The 18,162-nt window shown below is 40.9% G+C and overlaps 1 protein-coding gene across 6 annotated transcripts in view; it reads right to left on the bottom strand.

Moving 5' to 3' along the window:
• Window positions 1-18,162, bottom strand: part of ATP8A2 (ATPase phospholipid transporting 8A2) — a 631,188-nt gene that overhangs the window by 20,556 nt on the left and 592,470 nt on the right. For 4 of the 6 annotated variants that reach the window (XM_005286691.4, XM_005286690.4, XM_005286692.5 and 1 more), the window contains one exon: window positions 12,890-12,994. The exons of the other annotated variants lie outside the window; for them this stretch is intronic. In XM_005286691.4, the coding sequence (XP_005286748.2) occupies window positions 12,890-12,994 (105 nt within the window). The remainder of the gene's footprint in view (window positions 1-12,889; window positions 12,995-18,162) is intronic. 6 annotated transcript variants of the gene reach the window in all.

Genomic DNA, 18,162 nt, shown 5'->3' with positions numbered 1-18,162 from the left:
GAGGAAGTGGTACAAAATTAATCATTTGAGTTATTTAAAACAAGACATTTAAAACAAGGGGTCCTTCAGGGATTGGTTCTTGGCCCTATTCTATTTAACATATTTATCAATTACCTGGAAGAAAACACGAAATCATCACTGATAAAGTTTGCAGATGACATAAAAATTGGGGGACTGGTAAATAAGGGGGCGCACAGGTCACTGATACTGAGTGATCTGGATCATCTGGTAAGCTGAGCACAGGCACACAATATGTGTTTTAATATGGCTAAATGTAAATATATACATCTAGGAACCAAGCATATAGGCCATACTAACAAGATGTGGGCCTCTATCCTGGGAAGCAGTGACTCTTAAAAAGATTTGGAGGTAATGGTAGATAATGAGCTGAACATCAGCTCCCAATTTGACGCTGTGTCTAAAAGGGCTAATGCTATCCTTGGATGAGTAAACAGGGGAATCTTGAGTAGGAGTAGAGAGGTTATTTTACCTCTGTATTTGGCACTGATGCAACTGCTGCTGAAATACTATGATAGTTCTGGTGTTCACAGTTCAAGAGGGATGTTGATAAACTGGAGCAGGTTCAGAGAAGAGCCACAAGAATGATTAAAGGATTAGAAAACCTGCCTTTTAGTGATAGACTAAAGGAGCTCAATCTATTTACCACAACAAAGACAAAGTTAAGATCACAATCTGTAAGCACCTACTAGGGGAATAAAAATTTGTTAATGGGCTCTTCAATCTAGCAGACAAAGGTATACCATGATCCATTGGCTAGAAGCTCAAGCAAGACAAATTCAGACTGGAAACAAAGTGCAAATTTTTAAGTGACAATAATTAGCCATTGGAACAACTTACCAAGGGCTGTGGTGGATTTTCCATCATTGGCAATTTTTAAATCAAGACTAAATGTTTTTCTAAAAGATCTGCTCTAGTTCAAACAGGAATTATTTTGGGAAAGTTCTATGACTGGTGTTATTCAGGAGGTCAGACACAGTGGTCCCTTCTGGCCTTTGATTCTCTGAATTAACAATAGAGAATATATTGAATAGGGAATTTCCCTGCACTGGCTGCCTGAGATGGTCAAGACAACCTACTAGGTCTTTACCATTTCCAATGTGTATGATTCTTTTTGGACTATATCAATAACATTGCACTTGTTTGTTATATTTGATAAGGAATTGAAGGGACATCTTAAGGTGATATGTTATCATTTCAAATGATGACTTTTTCTATCCCATGCACAAAGTCACTTTTGCATCCTGGGTCTTAATTGTTCTAAGGTGTCAGCTAAGATGCTTATTAACTGTGCTAAAAAAGTGTTTTTGTCCTTTTTTTCCTCCAACAAAAGCAAACAGGCCCTAAGTATGGGCAACAAACATCTGGCTTTACACATTCAAATGAGGAGCATCAAAACAAACAGAATAATTCACAGCTGACCACAAGGTCCCGCTGGCTCATTTGTTTGAGTAATTAAAAAAAGATGAGCTTCACCACCAATTAACCTACTGAGCACTAATTAGCGTTAATGAGGATTTGAGGTACTTGGTATAGCTTGACCCAGAAAGTCCTCCAGAGTTCACTAATTGGCTGGTGGCAAAAGCAGGGCTCACAAAGAAGTGAAGGTTAAAGTGGCTGCAGATGTCTCACTTAAAACAGAGTCTCCTTGGAAAATACAAGCACTGGTTGGGTTAAACTTTTTTTCAGAATTGCATCAGAATGTCAGTGGTGATGTGCTAGCAGAGCTGCAGAATATAGGCAGGTTATTTATAATGGACAAGATGATTTAGGATTTTTTCTTAAACTAACGTGTTTGGATTATTTAAAATGTTTAGTCCAATACAAACACAAATATATGAGATGGTTTGTTTTTCCCTGCCCCTGCAGTATCCTGCAGGAAGAAATGTAATATTTGTAATTAAAGCCTTGACAGAGCCATAAAATCTGCAAACAAATTGTAAAAATTTAAAAATGTGTGTGTATTCTGGCTGCTATCCCTCTACCCTCTGAATACATAGTAAATATAAGGCTAAAGTATGACCCACAGACTCCTAAATATCATAAAATATAGAGGATTACACACAGAAGTTTGAGCCAACAGGACAGGAAAATGCACAGCTGTTTTTTCTGTGACTTGAATAACTATGAATCCCATTACCCTTCTATCTGCAGGTGCTGCATCACAATTTCTTCTATTCTGTGCAGTAGCAACATTTAAAACATGGGAAAGCTGTGATATAAACCAGAAAAACCTCATAGTTCAAGCTGAAATTCTGCCCCCTTTAAAGGGACTAGTAAGTGGGTCCTGATTTAATATGTTGCTTTCTGCTTGTGACACATCTTGTTACATATCTCCTTGTCTGAGGTCTCTTCCTCGGCTCCGGTCCTTCTCGCTCAGAAATAACTCCTCTGAAGCCAGGGGTGGTACACCAGTGCAAAGCAGGTGTGAGAGGAGAATCAGATCCCCTTAACTTCAGCTAACTGAAGTCTTTGTTGTGAGTCCGATAGTTTCCCTTTGTAGCTTTTCTAAAGTTCAGAAATAATTTAAAAAGTACCTCAACATTTCTGTTGCTAAGAACTTTTGCTATGGGTTGCATGATTTTTAAACCTAGTTATGGGTTTCATCTGCCCCTTCCAACCAATAGTTTAGCCTGGATTTTGCTGTTTCTGTGTTGACATCAGTTCTGTTGCTGAAAATAACATTTCAATACACTGTTAAGAGAAGGAGAAAAGAACAAAGCCTCATGTTGAAGAGGTTCAGGTTTTTCTTCCAGCTTTGGTCATCTCTAACAGTCACTACACCATTTACATGTGGATAATTGTTTTTCATAGGTCCCCTTGCTCCCCTGAATCAGCCCATTTTCTAACAGTAATTTCTACTAAAGGTTAATCAGAGGGTTATACACAGTGAATTTTACAGCAGCACGACCATGGCACATGGGGTTGGTTAATAGAGTCCTACCCAGCTATTAGAGTGTACCAATTATTTTGGAGGATTCTTTCACTTCTTTACCACACTCATCCTCTCCCCCGCCCTAAGATCTATATAAGGTTTTTCTATGTCATCCAGCACCAGCATAGTATCTAAGCACTTATGGTGTCCTGGTCACTGTTGGATCATATCCCCCATTCAGAGCCCATCAGCATTGCTTCCTAACTGGCCATAGGAGACTGATTCACAGGAGGACCCCTCCCCCATATATCCCTGATGTCTGAGTGCATTCCCTCTACACTATCACTAGGCCACAAATGCCAATTTAATTTGTTTTCCTGTTAATAAAGATTTAAAAAATTTGCTGATTTAAAAAAAACAACAACTGTATTATGTGAGTTCCCAAAAGGGGAAAAGCGAAGATGGAGCTATGCAATAGCAAGAGAAGGCTGAAGAAGAGGGGCATGAGGTGGCTTCAGAATGAGTAGAATGGAAAGGAAGGTTCTTATGGACTGCGAACCTAGTTAGATTAAGCAAATCCTGTGAAATTAGTTTAATGTGACATTTACCCTGGTACTGAGGACTCACCAAGACCCTGGGCATTACTTAAGTCCCACGTAAGCCCACAACACGGATCTTAAGAGGAGCTGTAAACTGTGCCCATTTATGAGAGAACCCTGTACAGGTGTGAATTTCACTCTCAGTGAATAGGTGAGTGGGTATTTGAGTACTGATCAGCTGGGTTTTTGGCGTGTCAAGAAAAACAATGACCCTTACACGTCATGATGATACGCACAAGTAGCCAGGGGCTTGTGTTGGTTTGTCTCTCAGTCGCAGTTCATGAAGGGGAGGTGTTATTTTTGGTTATCTTGCATCAGGTTGATGGAATGTTTTACTCTGTGAGATCAATCTGGGTAGGAGGTCTTTTTAATTTTAAAAGCAAACAGACTTTACTGATAATGAAGCTGCTATGTAATCAGCAGAGATCTCCAGAGAGGTTCTTGAGGAAGTCATTTATGGCAGGGGTGTTTGATACCAATATCTGAAGTGTATAATCGAAATCTTCAGCCTTTTCTTTGCAAAGTCAGTCTCTAGGCACATAATCTATATGTCACTCAAGTAGGGAGACTGAAATAAAAACTAGCCAAGTGCTTTCTGTTTCTTCCTGTAAATATGCAATGAACCATCAACAAACACTAAGCACCAGAGTATGGCTGGGGCACAAAGTATAATTGGATAGTGCAGAGAAATGCATAGTGTTGCCCTAGATCAGTAGGTGAGTGATCCAGGAGCTGGGCATTTTTTCTTCTTTACAATTCTAGTAGATTTTTCAAAATTCTCTGAGAATAGAATGACTAGTTATTTTAAACACAAAACAAAGACTTATCAGTAGCCGGAGAGTGTGAGTTTAACAATTGATTGTATTGTTGTCCTCTCCCTCTTTCTATGTACCTTAGAGACCAGGGGCGGCTCTATGTATTTTGCTGCCCCAAGCATGGCAGTCAGGCAGCCTTTGGCGGCGTGTCTGCAGGAGGACTGCCGGTCCCACGGATTCAGCGTACCCGCCGCTAAATTGCTGCCGAAACCGCGGGACCGGTGGACCTCCCGCAGGCTTGCCGCCGCCGGCTCCCTGACTGCTGCCCTCATGGCGATTGGCAGGCCGCCCCCCTCGGCTTGCCACCCCAGGCACGCGCTTGGTATGCTGGTGCCCGGAGCCGCCCGTTAGAGACGATGACAGTGTAGCAGTTAGGTTTCTAGAGGTTAAACATATGACACCTGGGTCAGCTTAGCTCCCATATAGCTTTACCATATGTTTATCCTCATCGGATGTTACGAAGCTTCAGAATATCACACAACGTACATGCAGGTGTTGCAGTAGCAATGCGATTGTTATGGTTTATGAAATAGCTTGGGAACAGGAGGCCTTTGTTTTACTGTATTTCAAATGCTTGACAGTTCCTTTTAGCATTGTACATAACAGTTTACACAGAAACTGTATTATATGAATATTTGGGGCCAAATTCTTCTCTTTTTTCTACCCAGGCAACCACACTCAGGAAAGTCTGCAAGGCTGCATGGGTAGAAGTGATTTTTAGGGTTAGGGTCCTTTTTTTTGTTTCAAATTATGTCTTGATGAAGATAATATTTTCCTACTCATAGCCTTGTAAAGACCACTAGGATCATCCTTCATTTTGCAGGTTGTTATAACTGGAATTGTATTGTAATCTTAACTATAAAGGTACTACCAAGCACCGGCTATAATAAATGTAAGTTACCCACCTAGGAAAAAGAAATAGACAGCACAGATACAAATAAAGCAATAAGCCTGAGATAGTCATAGCACCTTTTATTTCAAAGTGCTTCAAATATTTTATCTACTCATAGGTGTGTGTGTAGGTGGGCACGTGTGCATTACTATTAACTGTCCCAAAACGTCACCAACACAGAGTTAAGATTGCTCCGTGCTGCTTCAGCTAAATTTAAACCTTTGAAAACCAGGAAATGAAGAGTGATTTATTGCTTCCCAACCATCCTCACTTTAGTATCAGTGCCCCCGTTTACTTCTTCTCCCTAAGTGCATCACTTGGCACTTACCATGGGTGCTGGTAGTATCCTCTATAGATAAGGTTGCAATACAGTTCCAATTATAACATGCTTTTCCTACACACTCCTATGTTTCGGACACAGTCACCTTTGAGGTTGAAATTTTCCATGCTTGGTCTCTGCCCAAAGGTGATTTGTTATTGGAAAGTATGAACAAGAGCTATTCAATCATTTTTAACTTTGGTAAGGGTAGGAAATATACTTTTCTTGTTAATTACTCACCAGGGCTGGCTCTACCATTTTTGCCGCCCAAAGCAAAAAAAAAAAAAAAAGCTTGGACTACCAAAGCAAAAAAATAAAGCCACTTGGACTGTGCTGCCCCAAGAATGGACAGAATGCTGCCCCTTAGCATGTGCCGCCCCAGACACGTGCTTCCTCTGCTGGTGCCTGGAGCCGGACCTGCTACTCACCCTCCCCCCAACCCATCCCCAACAACCTCTTTTACCAGATTTTTTTTGAATGCCAGCTGTAAAAATGGCTGAATTTTGACACTGTCTGGGCATAGTTCTCAGTGCAGGCTACGGCATTTGCTTGGTTTGAAAAAAAATCTGGTTTGATTGAGTATTTGGTAACAGCCTACTGAGTATGTATACAGTGTAGTTGTAGCCATGTGGGGCTCAGGATATGAGAGAGAGACAAGGTGGGTTGAAAGCTTGTCTTTCTCATCAATAGAAGTTAGTTCAATAAAAGATATTACGTCACGCACCTTATCTCTCTACTGGGTATGGAGTATTTTCCATGTAGCCTTCCCTTGTTAAATGCAACCCTTAAAATAGCGCTTTTTGTTCTTGTCTACACCACACAGCTTTTAGCAACAAGGCTGTGTTGACACAGCCTTGTCGCTAAAAATCAGTGTGTGTGAACGCTCTCTGTCGGTATTTTGTCAGCACTTTTGCTGACAAAATACTTCCATCCCCGTGAGCGGCGTTAGCTTTGTCGGTAGGAGAGCGCTCCTGCCGACAAAGCCGCGTTCACACTGCCACTTGCATCTGCAAAACTTTTGTCTTTTGCGGGGGGGGGGGGGGGGGAGGGAAGGTGGTGTTAAAGTACCCGTGAAAGAAAAAGTTTTGTTGACAACTTCGCAGTGTAGACATACCCTTTGTTACTAATGTATGTCATAATAAAACATACAGGCTGCAAATTCTCCTCCCTCTCCCCTGGGAGTGGGCAAAGGAGGAACTCAGGCCAAAGAGACTGCTCAAGCCATTAGACTGGAGCTGTTGTTCATGGAGCAGTTCTCCTGCTGTGCAGCCTGGAGGGAGGATTCCTTCCCCTTCCCCCTCGAGATCTCTAGAGCCTAACCCAGTAACTCAGGATTAAGCACTGGGGAGAAGACTAGCCCCTTAATCAGTACTCATTCTCCTTTTGTTCTGTCACCACTGTTCCCACCTTTCCATTTCAATTTGCAGCTTAATTTTGTCCTGTGTGTTTGTACCGCCTTCAGCTCTGAGGCAGTCAGCAAATTTGATCACAGCTTTAAGCCTCACTCTGGATCATTTTTTTTAACTTTATTTGCTATTTTTGAAGGATAATTATTTGATAGGAATTATCAACGTGATGTGATGTGAACCTACTGTACTGTAGAGGGAGCAAGTATAATTCTGTTAGTTTGTTCTAAAAGGCTTAAGCTTGATCTAGCAAATTGTCACTTGGAAAAAAAATCAATCACTATGTTTATCTTTGCCAGGGCTATAGCTGATTTGCTGAGATGCTTCCCAACTGAAAGCAGGATCAAGCCCTGTGATTTTAAATGCCTTATGCAGAGGGGTCGAAGCACCGGAAATTAACAATACATATGAAAATGAAGAAAAACCTGTCATTTCTCTTTACCTACATCCAGATAAAATGAGATAGCATAAAATAAAACAATTATATATATATATATATATGAGAGAGAGAGAGAGAGAGAGAGAGGGAGCATTGATCTCATTTTATATGCATTTTGCTAGTAAAAAGAGTCTAATATCTTTTTGGTAGAAAAACTGGGAGAAAAAAACATAAATGACAGTCACTTTGTTGTGTACGTTGATGGAGAAATCTTTCCTTTCCTTTCCTGAAATGGTATGAAGAACATCTGGAAATTTTGCTAAGAAGCCCTAAACCTCAAAAAGAAAATATACCTCTCAATTGCAACCTAATTTTATGCTCAGCTGCACAAGATGGGCCAGATGCCGATCTCAGAGTTGTGTAAATCTTGAGTAAATCCACTGAAGTCAACATGTAAACAAGATCAGAATTTGGCACAGTGTATACAATGTAATTTACCAGCTTGCAACACAGAAGTGTATTTGTGTTTAATAAGATCAAGACCATAAACATTCTGTTGTTCCTGTTGATCTGAAGTGCTTTACTGAAAAGGTCTCCCTCTCTCAATTGTATGCTGATTGAAATGCATCAATACAAAATGACAAAAGGCTAGTACTCGGAAATATAACGAGCTCAAACCTTGATGTTAATGGAAAAATTCCCATTGACTTCAATGGCAGCAGGATCAGGCCCTTAATTTACGCAGAGGCTTGTTTTAAAATATGTTTGAGCAATTCTATTTTTGCCTTTGTAAGACTGGGGGGTTTACAGCATTAGGCTACAATACACAGGAAGGGGGCTGAGTCAGATTTCCTTGACTCTACTCTTTCTTCTCTCAAGGGGCCTATTGAGTGAGCAAGCCTCCATAAGTTCCTGTGTCAGCTGGCTGAGTACTGATGGGGTCCTACAGCTATCGAAATGACTAGATAGGCATCTGCATTCATGGACTAAGTAAAGCAGAAATGACGATGAACAAGATAGCTTGCTCTAAGGAGGGAAGGCTAGTCATGCAGTTCCTTTTACCAAAGCAACACTGTAAGGCGGACTCAGCAAAAAGCACTTAAATGAAAGAGAATCTTAACCACAATGCAGCTGCTTGTTGGACAGAGACACTACAGAGTGAGGATCTGCTCTTTAAACTGCACTAAAAACCAGTGTTGGTTTCTTACCTGATGATAAAAATAGCTGTCTTTTAATGTGACTTTAAAGAGAGTTTAAATCATAAGAGCCAACATGTAATGAAAAATCCTGCATAGAAATACACTCAAAGAACAGGCCTGTGCCTGGTTGGTTCAGAAAACTATTTTGCCTATTCTCGTGTTATTTTACATAGGGCAAGGGTAATGTTGCATCACAGTTCTAAATGATTTGGGAGAATTCTTTCCCTTTTCTAAATGATTTGGACACTTTGCGGTTATAACCCAGACAAGTCCTTCAGCGCCTTGTAAAGGGTCGAGTAAACTATTAAAGCATCAATATTATTCAGTATAAAATAAAAATCTCCTAACCCCCAATAAATAAACCCTGAAGGAAGTTCTCTATGCAAGCCTGAGACATAGAAACCCTCTTGAATATCAAAATTCACTTTCACAAAGCAAAGTATTGCACTGCTTTATTCACTGCCTATTGGTTGGACACAGTGATAATAAACGGACATAGATTTTCAAGCTAAAAGTCATTTTGGTCCCTAATCAGTCTTTATTCAGGCTAAACTCGCACTGATTTCAATGAGACGTTAGACAGAGAACAAACTAAATATGACCCTCTAGATATGGCCCTTTTTGAGCCATGATTTGGGTATTAAAAAGTTTTAATTCAAAAATTTCTCCCCAGTTATTTTCAGTCACTTATGTATGTGGATCGGTAGAAAATGAGTTTGTTTTCTTCATGTAAATTTCACATAGCTCCTTTGGTCAGGTGTCCATGTTTGCTTTGGCATGTAAATTGCCCCCTCACCTCTCCAAACTCATGTAAATTTAGTGCTAAATCCTGCCTTTTGTTACATGAGTGTGCCAGAGACACTATTTCCTTCCTGGACCAAGGCACATTCACATTGCAGCTGCACTGGATTCCAGCCCAGCAGTCTCTTGAGTGTCAAATTAGGGAGTGGATAATGAGCTTGCAGATCCTCCACAGGTAGCTTGCTGACTTGGGGGCATGGCAAAGCATCCACTCCCACTGCAAGGTTTAGGATGCAGAGTGTGTTGTTCTACTTCCCTGCACAGGCAGGATGGCTCACTAAACCGAACATATGGCTGGCTCTGCTGTTTCCTTAACTCGCCTGCTGTTCACAAAACTGGTGAGTAAGGGCAGAATTTTGCCCTTAGTATTTAGGTCATGAATAAAAATGATTTAGGTTCTAGAAACTAGTCAGATGGGGTTAAGATTAAGATGAGTTTAATGTAATTAATGAAGGGGAGCTGTTTAGTTTTCATTCATCTCAAACATTACAATGACAAGTCTGTTTCGTATAGATATTCTGATTTTGGATACGTGTGCAAGGCTCCCACTGAGAACCTACCCAAGGCCAGAGTGTGGTCCATGGTGCCATCCTACCCAGGTTTTAATAACCAAAACAAGCCCAACTGCAACCCAGAAGATAATTTGTGCCCCACTCCATAATGCCATGTGCACTCATGACTTCATGCGGTTATTGAATCACTTGCTGTTAAGCTGAAAAGTTTGTAACATTCAGAATGTGCACCTCATACTTGCATAAGTGCTCATAAGTCCCTCTCTTATCTTTAATTGAGTGTGAAGTATTTTGTGATACTTTTCTGTGAAAGACACTACACAAAAATAGTGTACACCACATGGGACAGGAAAGCAGATCCTGATGACAGCCAGCTTATCTCCCAGCACTGCCTGAACAAAGCATACATCTAGCGACTATGTTTTCAGAAACACTTCCAACAAGTGCTAACATTTACTTAGAGAGAACTGGCAGTCCTGCACAGTTTTAATATAGCTTTACCCACGGCACTAGAAACAAGTGGATTCTAGTTACTCACTTCCCTTCCTAGGTAGTCCCAGGGTAAACAGAAATATCATGCCATCAGTGGGGGCACCCAGCAGGAGCAAGCAAAGGAGCACAAATCACAGTGCACCTGATTCCCAGCAGCCCTCAGGAAATTTAAAAAAAACAAAACATATAGCCAAATGAGAGAGACTGCAGCTCAAGGAAATTCCCAGTACGCCACTTTCCCATCTCCCTCCTTTCTCAAAGGAACAGCACATGATTTCAAGCAGGTGTGAAAGAGCCAGCAGACAAACAAAGGAGATAAAAGACATAATTCCAAGGAGCACTCAGGAGGCCACATCATAAGCATGACACACCAACCTCTAGCAGACTGAGGCACTCCACCATTATCTACTTCACAGATGGACCACCCAGAAAATCTGGGAGCAATTAGGAGGGAGAAAAAAAATGCATGGGGTGGGGGGTTGGGGTTGGGAAGGAGGGTCAGGAGGATTCCTTACATCATCTCCATGCAAGCGTTTCGAGAATGAAGTGAATCTATATGGAGGAGGAATGCAGATTAAAGTGTTTGCAGTGAGAATGCAATAAAATAAAAGGCTATGAAAACATGCGACATCTGAATGAATTACAACACAGATGTTAAATTTACAAAAAGCCACAACAATGTGTAAACATAAACGGGGAAGCCGATCAAATTCTAGGACACACATGTGCACATAAACTGCTTCTTGATGACTATTCATGGCATTTCCTCCTGATTTCACAACCCAGAGAGGCATTATGCAAAGACAACAGTTTTACTTCCCCCCGCTCTAGTGGTGTCAATAACAGACAGTTAATATTGTCAGTAAAAAACAAACCAACATAACACAGAAATACAATTGCGTATTCTGTACAAATACATGAACCCCCTCACAGCAGATTCCCTAACAGTTTCACAGAACTGAATGCCTGGGGGCTAAAGACTGCTTGTTCTCAGAGGAGTCCTTTGGACCCAATTCATTTCCATTGGTCCAACAGGATTTGAGATTGTTGACTATTAGTTCATGGTGCAAAGCATATATCTTTAAACAAGTTTTTGCCTGATTCTGAACAGCGCTGAGCACCTTCAGCTCCCACTGAACCCAAGGTGGTTGCTCAGCACCACTAAAATTTAGGCCATTCTTATTTAAGCATCTAATTTTAGGTCCTCAAGTTTCAAAATTTTGGTTTGAGCCTTTTACTTTTGTTGACTTTGCTCACTGAAGTTGCTTATTCATTTTAAATGATTCTAGGTTCACCCTAGCACCTTTGCATGTGGCTGCGATTTATAAATAAAACCATATATTTGTAGTACTCAAAAGCAGTAAGACAGAAAGTGACTCACTGTTAATTAAAATGACCTCTACATATTTTTTTCTTTTCTTTTTGTTTTGTACTATTTTTCCTTCGATCTTGATCCCTGAGACTGAGATCTGGGCACTAAGGGCATATTATACAAACATATTAAAATTCATACTAGGGAATCTCTAAAGCTTTTCAGTGTATTAGTCATGGTGGCAAATTCACTTCTTGGCAACTTGTGACTTGGTAGGCACTATCTGTAGAGAAATTAAGCTGAACATTTATTATCCAGCTTGCCTCAGCAGCAGCTACAATACGGCAATTAGTTTACCTTAGAATAGACATCAAAGACTCAAAGGATGACCTTGCCCTGAAAGAATGAAATCTTTTTAAAACCCCCATTCCACTCAGTTTGCTAGTTTATAAGGTTTGCTAAAATCCAGTTTAATGATCATGTAGTTTCTTAGCAGATCATGTGGTGCCATATTGTTTAAGGAACACAAGAATTAGTTATAAACCCTTTTTGAACTCAGAGAGCTTTCCGATTTGCTGAGGCAGAGCCACTTTCTAAAGACGTAAATGAAACTGTCTGAAGGAAAAGCCTCACTATGATTTTCTTTAGCTTCTTTCAAACCAGACAAAAGTTCCCACACAATATATACGCTCCCTTACAATGAAGCATTTAATAACAGCAATACGTTCTGTCCATATGGCGTGGCTAGAAGGGAGAAGCGCAAATGACCATGCTGAGAAGTCTGTACTCACAGCCCTGTAAATTACAGATGAAAAGTGAGAGCACAAAAGCTGCGAGGTCAGACAAACTGGGCCAGGTACCAGTGCAGACCTTATTTTCTGTTTTCCATTCCTCCTTTTAATGCTGGCCTAAAATTGTTCATGTCCGAAGTCATAGCCAACTTTTTTTCTTATCCAAACATTTGATCAAAACCCCTGGTACCATCCAATATAAACAAACTTAGTTTAATCTGCTCTGGTGACCAAGTGGTAGTGGTACATGCCATTATGAAGGAGATTTGAGTTGGAGTCTCAAATTTGGCTTTATGCAGCAATAATACAGGAGAAATGAAGTGGAAAAGATGGATTTAAAAAAAGAAATGTGTGGATAAAATTGAGGAGGATACTTAGGATCCCACCTAGAATTAGGTATGAATGAAAAAAAAAAACTTGGGGGTGGGGGTGAAGGAGGAGAAATATCTGTTCTTTAAATTAGGATGGAATTGCCCCACCTCTTTCCATTACTATCACGAAGCATAGCTTTTCCCAGTTCTTTGGATTTAGTTTCCAGCTCCTGAACCTGCTCCAGCAAAGTTTTATGGTAGGTATGCTTGGCCCTGTATCACAAGGAAAAGACAAAAAAACAAAAACAAAAAACACATAAACGTTCACATGGCTGTAAAAGACCAAATTTCCTTCTCAGACAAAAAAGGCACAGAGCCTTTGATTTGGGAAGATTTGGGAAATAGGGCAATGCAAGAGTGTACAAGCATGGCAATTAGTCCAGATTCATAATATCTGGGTAATGTTACATGAAAAACTCAGTATAGTTCATCTTCTTTAACAGAACACTCTGTCTGTGTAAAACTGTGCAGAGCTGCTGGACTCCGGAGACTTGACACCACTGCCATGGGACTGCTCAAGACCCGGTCATCCAAACAAAAGAGCAGGGTTTCACTGAATATTCATTGAAGTAAAGCATGATTCCATTTTGTCCTTTGAGCCACACATTGCGGTGCACTGAAAACCTGATTACAGTCTCAGATAATCATTGCCATTCAAACCTTCTAATTTTCATTTATGAGTATTGTGACGCTGCACCCCGTATTCTTCATAGTGATATGATTATAGCATAATTATGATGTGTTTTACGCAAGATAAGTCATGTGAGATGTCATTGGAAAAGTTATGATTTGCTGAATATGATTATCCTATTTGTATGCATGTATCATTTTTGCATCTGAAGTTATGAATATTGACTATGTATCTGTATTTCAAATGTAGTTATACCTGGGTGACACCCACTAGACAAGATGCTTTCTGTCTAGATAGCTGGTTGGGAAGGGCCTATTCAGGGCAATGAGCCATTAGGGAAAACAATAGGCCTTAGGAGAAGTTTATCAACCACCTGGTGAGCCTTCCTGGAACACTCCAAACAGCTTGTAAGTAATGGCTGCTATGACTCTACAAGGACATGTGACCAGGCCACATGATTCTAGACTCCATCTTGGGATATCAGTATTTTTCCAAAACTGCTCTGGGAACCAAGTTTTGAAATAAAAGGTTTCCGCCATATGCTAAAGCTATATAAGGCAGGGAGTGACATCATCTGTGGTGCTTCACTCCCCACACTAGAGGACTCCTGAAACATCTGAGGAACAAAGACTGAACTGGGAGAAGTGCTGGACCCAGGCTAAAGGGATTTCTAGCCTGTGTATGAAGATCTGAGAAACCCAAGCTTGTGCAGCTTGTGCCTTAAGAATCTATAAATCTGCCTGTACCATCAGTTATGCTGAGAATCTGCTAATTCATATCCAATCTATTTAGTATATTAAGCTTAGTCTGCGTTTTTTGTTTATTTGCTAGGTAATCTGCTTTGATCTGTTTGCTATCCCTTATAATCACTTAAAATCTCTCTTTTGTAATTAATAAACGTATTTTATGTTTTAATCCAAACCAGTGAGCTTTGACAGGTGTGCTTGGGGAAATCTCTGCTTGGTTACCACAAGTGTGCATTGTCCTCTTCACATTGAGGGAGAGGCAGACCGGGTATTAAACCCATATACTGGCTACATTTGACCAGGACAGGATGGTACTGCTCTGGGGTCTAGGCTGGGAAGCTGGTGGTTAGAGAGGCTGCGTGTAACTGCAGCTGGGTGTGTCCATACCTGTGTGAATGCTGGTGAAAGTGAGGCTGGAGGGCTTTGCAGCTTATCACAGCAGTACAATGTGAAAGGGAGCCCACGCTGGGGGGTCAGAGGGCTCAGTGGTACCTCAGTTTCAGGTGGCACCCCGGGGGGAACCAGTCATAAGTATTTCCAATTTTGCTAGACTTAAAAGATGCTTCCCTCCCCAATCAGCTTCCAGAAATAAAGTAACAGGACTGGCTGTGTCCTATTTCCTTGGATTTGGCATGCAAAGAACAATTTTTGTACCACAGGCATAACTAGAATTTATACATGCTTGGGTCTCTGGAGTAAAGAGACTTGGACTTTGTTTCAGGTCTCACTTACATCATCATTCACTGGCATCACTCCTGAATTATGCTTGTGTAAGTGAGGGGAGAATCTAGTTCTCACAAAGTAATTAAAAAAAAAATCAGGAATATCTTTCTCCAATGGACAGTTTCAGCCTCCTCTTTTATGTCACTTAATGGAGAAAGAGTATCCCAGGAGATAATATTGATTTATATATGACAGCAAAATACACTTGAAACAAAATGGAGTCAAGTTGCCTGAGACACCAGTATAGACTTGAAAAGATAAAGTATTTGCCTCTCAGTATTAAAATGGTATGTTCCAATTCCAGAGATGACAAAGACATCCTAGGCAGACAGAGAGATGTAATTTACACCCAATAATCCAAAACATAGTTTTAATCTGTTTGCATTATGGGGAGGTACTGATTGATGTACACATCATTAAAAGATAACCAAGATACATTCATATTATTAATTCCATGATTTTCATTATTCCTCCTGCTAAAAACCCTCACTACTGTGGACAAAAAGTCCTTGCTGATACTACAGGTACTGTTGTTTATTTATTTACTTATTTTTAAGACAGCATTTTCAAAACTGACCTCTAATTTTGCATACCCAATTTTAGGCACCCACGGTTTGACTAAGCAGCCATAGCTCTCAGTAACATAAATGGTGCAGGATCAGGCCCCAAGTCTCAAAAGTGGAGGCACCCATAGTGAATGGCCACTTTTGCAAATGTGGGCCTAAACATGCACCTGAACATAAAAGAAAAGGCAGCTAGAGACCGAAGGGTTAGAGAGGAGGAATATGAGAGGCTGTAAGGAAAAGGAGACTCACATAGTATTAAAGAATACAGTCCTACCAACATACATTAGCAGTATACTTGAAAATAGAAATAAATACACCCACATCAAGAGAGGGATAAAGCTTGAATGGTAGCATGGACATATACTGATAGGCAATGAAAATAGAGTAACAGGAACATTTTAAAAAAAGTTGTATAGTTTCAAGAATGTTATATTACTTAGAACTGCACAAAAATTAATTAGATTCAAGTTACTGTGGCTACTTAGACTAATAATTAGACTCATCCTCCTCTTTGAGAACTGAAACTTTAGACAGTTTTTAGGAGATAAAGCCTGCTTTAAGCTTTGGGCTATTAACTCTTATAATCTTTCCAATTGACTTTGCTTTCACATTCCTCTTAATTTGACTAAATATGTTAAAACATTGACCTTGAACTTATCTCCTGCCTTTAAAAGAGGCAATATCGAGTACTGTAGACTTGAGGAGTTTTAAAGTCTATATAAATTTGGAACTTTACAAATCCTTCAGATTTACTTTCATATAGAGAGAAATCTGGAAAAGTACAAACTATCCAATCTCTTCGAAGACTCCATGTTCATCTTTTCAAGTTTCCATTCATCATAAGAGATTAGAGAGATGCTTTTCTTTTCTCTCCCCAGAGTGAATACTGAATCCAAAATGTAAACATAATGGGGCCTTAGCAACAGAGAGTCCAATTAGTGAAGTACAGTAAAAGCAAGCAATGCATTGAGAAATTTCACCATATGACAAAATATTGTTGCCTTAAAGTCTGAGAGCATCGAAGTTATTTTTAAGTAATACAAAACGATGGACTATGCGAGTACTGCATCCTGGCTGGGTATCTAGAAAGTACTGATACAAAGCCATGTTGTTGTCATATTATTGGATAATTTCTTGGAGTAAGGACCTCATTAAAACAGACAGTAATGGTGGGAATTTAGTATTTGTAAAACAGGCTAATGATAATCCATCCATGTATGTCTAAAGAATAGGGGCTACAAAATGAAACTCTTATTCTTCAGGGCATTACCCTGCTCCCATTGAATTCAACGGCAAACTTCCCATGGACTTCAGTGGGAGCAGGGAGAGGCACTTTGCCCAACTGCTTTTTTCAGAATGGCAGAAATTAACCTTTGAAACAGGAAAAGAAAGGGACAGGTCCCAGCTGTGCCTTGTACTTCACAAAATATCCTAGCGCTGGGATCATTTCTCATTACTATGAAATCCCCTGTTCCATATTATTGGTTACCAGGCAGTAGAAGTGCTGTAGAAAAACAGGTTTTCTTCAAGAATGTTAAGAGAGTAGAACAGAAAAGCATTCAGGGTTTAACTGAGCATTTTAGACACATCCCCATGTTCAGAGTGGTGTAGAACCGCGCTACCCTAGGGGAAGAGCTGGAGGAATTTTGGAGGCGTATCTGCAGATGCACCCTGGTGGTAGGTGTTCCATATTCCCTTCCTGAACTCCATGCCAGCTCTGCCGTGGCCACACCTTCTTCCCTCTGAGGTGTTTTGTGCCCTAGGGGCACATAGATGGAGCATTTTCTGTGCTCCAGGGATTTGATCTGTGCCCAGCTGCTGCTGCAGAGGGCTGCAAGGAAGGAGGATGCAGAGAGGCTCTTTATGTTCTCCCCTCATCTGCTCCATTGTGCAGAGCAGATGGGCTCAATCTGGCCTTAAGAAGGCCTAGATCTTTTATGCATTTCAAGATTTATTAATTAATGGGTGACTCCTGGAAATTCTGACAACACAACTCAGTGATACATAGTTCAAGAACAATATTAATTACTTTTGTCCTCTTGTCCCAATTCACTGCAACAAATTATTTCATCTAAGGATTCCCATGTATCCTTAAATGCCCGATTCTGCAATCCTTACTGGTGCTGAGTAGCAGTTACTCACACAAGTAGTCCCAGTGACTGCAGTGGACCACTCAACTTAGTAAGTGCTTCTTATTGAAAGAGTTTACTCCTGGGGGAATTCTGCACCACTGTGCATGCACAGAGTTAATTTCCCCCGCAGATTTTTCTTCTCTTCAGAATATAGATTCTGCTGGAGAGGTGCTGCAATTACACATTTTGCCCACCAGGTGCCGGAAGAGAGGGCAGCTGGCCAAAGAAACTGCGTTCCTCACAGCAGGGCCTGGTGAGGAGGCACTGGACGGCCAGAATGGGGCACACAGGGCTGCTGGGGAGGTCACAGAATGGGGTTCAGAAGGGCTAGTGGGGGGACAGACTGGGGTGCAGGCTCAGGAGCTAGTGGGGTGACAGCATTGAACCAGCGGCTGAATGGGAGGGGGGCTGCAGGGCCACAAGGAGACAGGGGCTAGGGAGTGCAGGGACACAAAGGGACAGGGCCAGATGTGCCTGACTGAATGGGAGAGGCATGGGGTCGGCCAATGTCTGCATGGGGTAGGCTCCCCAACTCCCTAATAATCCCTCCCCCCCCAAACCTCCCTGTTCCATACTTCTCCCA

This window comes from Chrysemys picta, chromosome 1, assembly GCF_011386835.1.
Source record: "Chrysemys picta bellii isolate R12L10 chromosome 1, ASM1138683v2, whole genome shotgun sequence".
NCBI classification, from domain to species: Eukaryota; Metazoa; Chordata; order Testudines; family Emydidae; genus Chrysemys; species Chrysemys picta.
The sequence above is the reverse complement of the archived record's forward strand: the minus strand, read 5'-3'. Positions and strand labels throughout refer to the sequence as shown.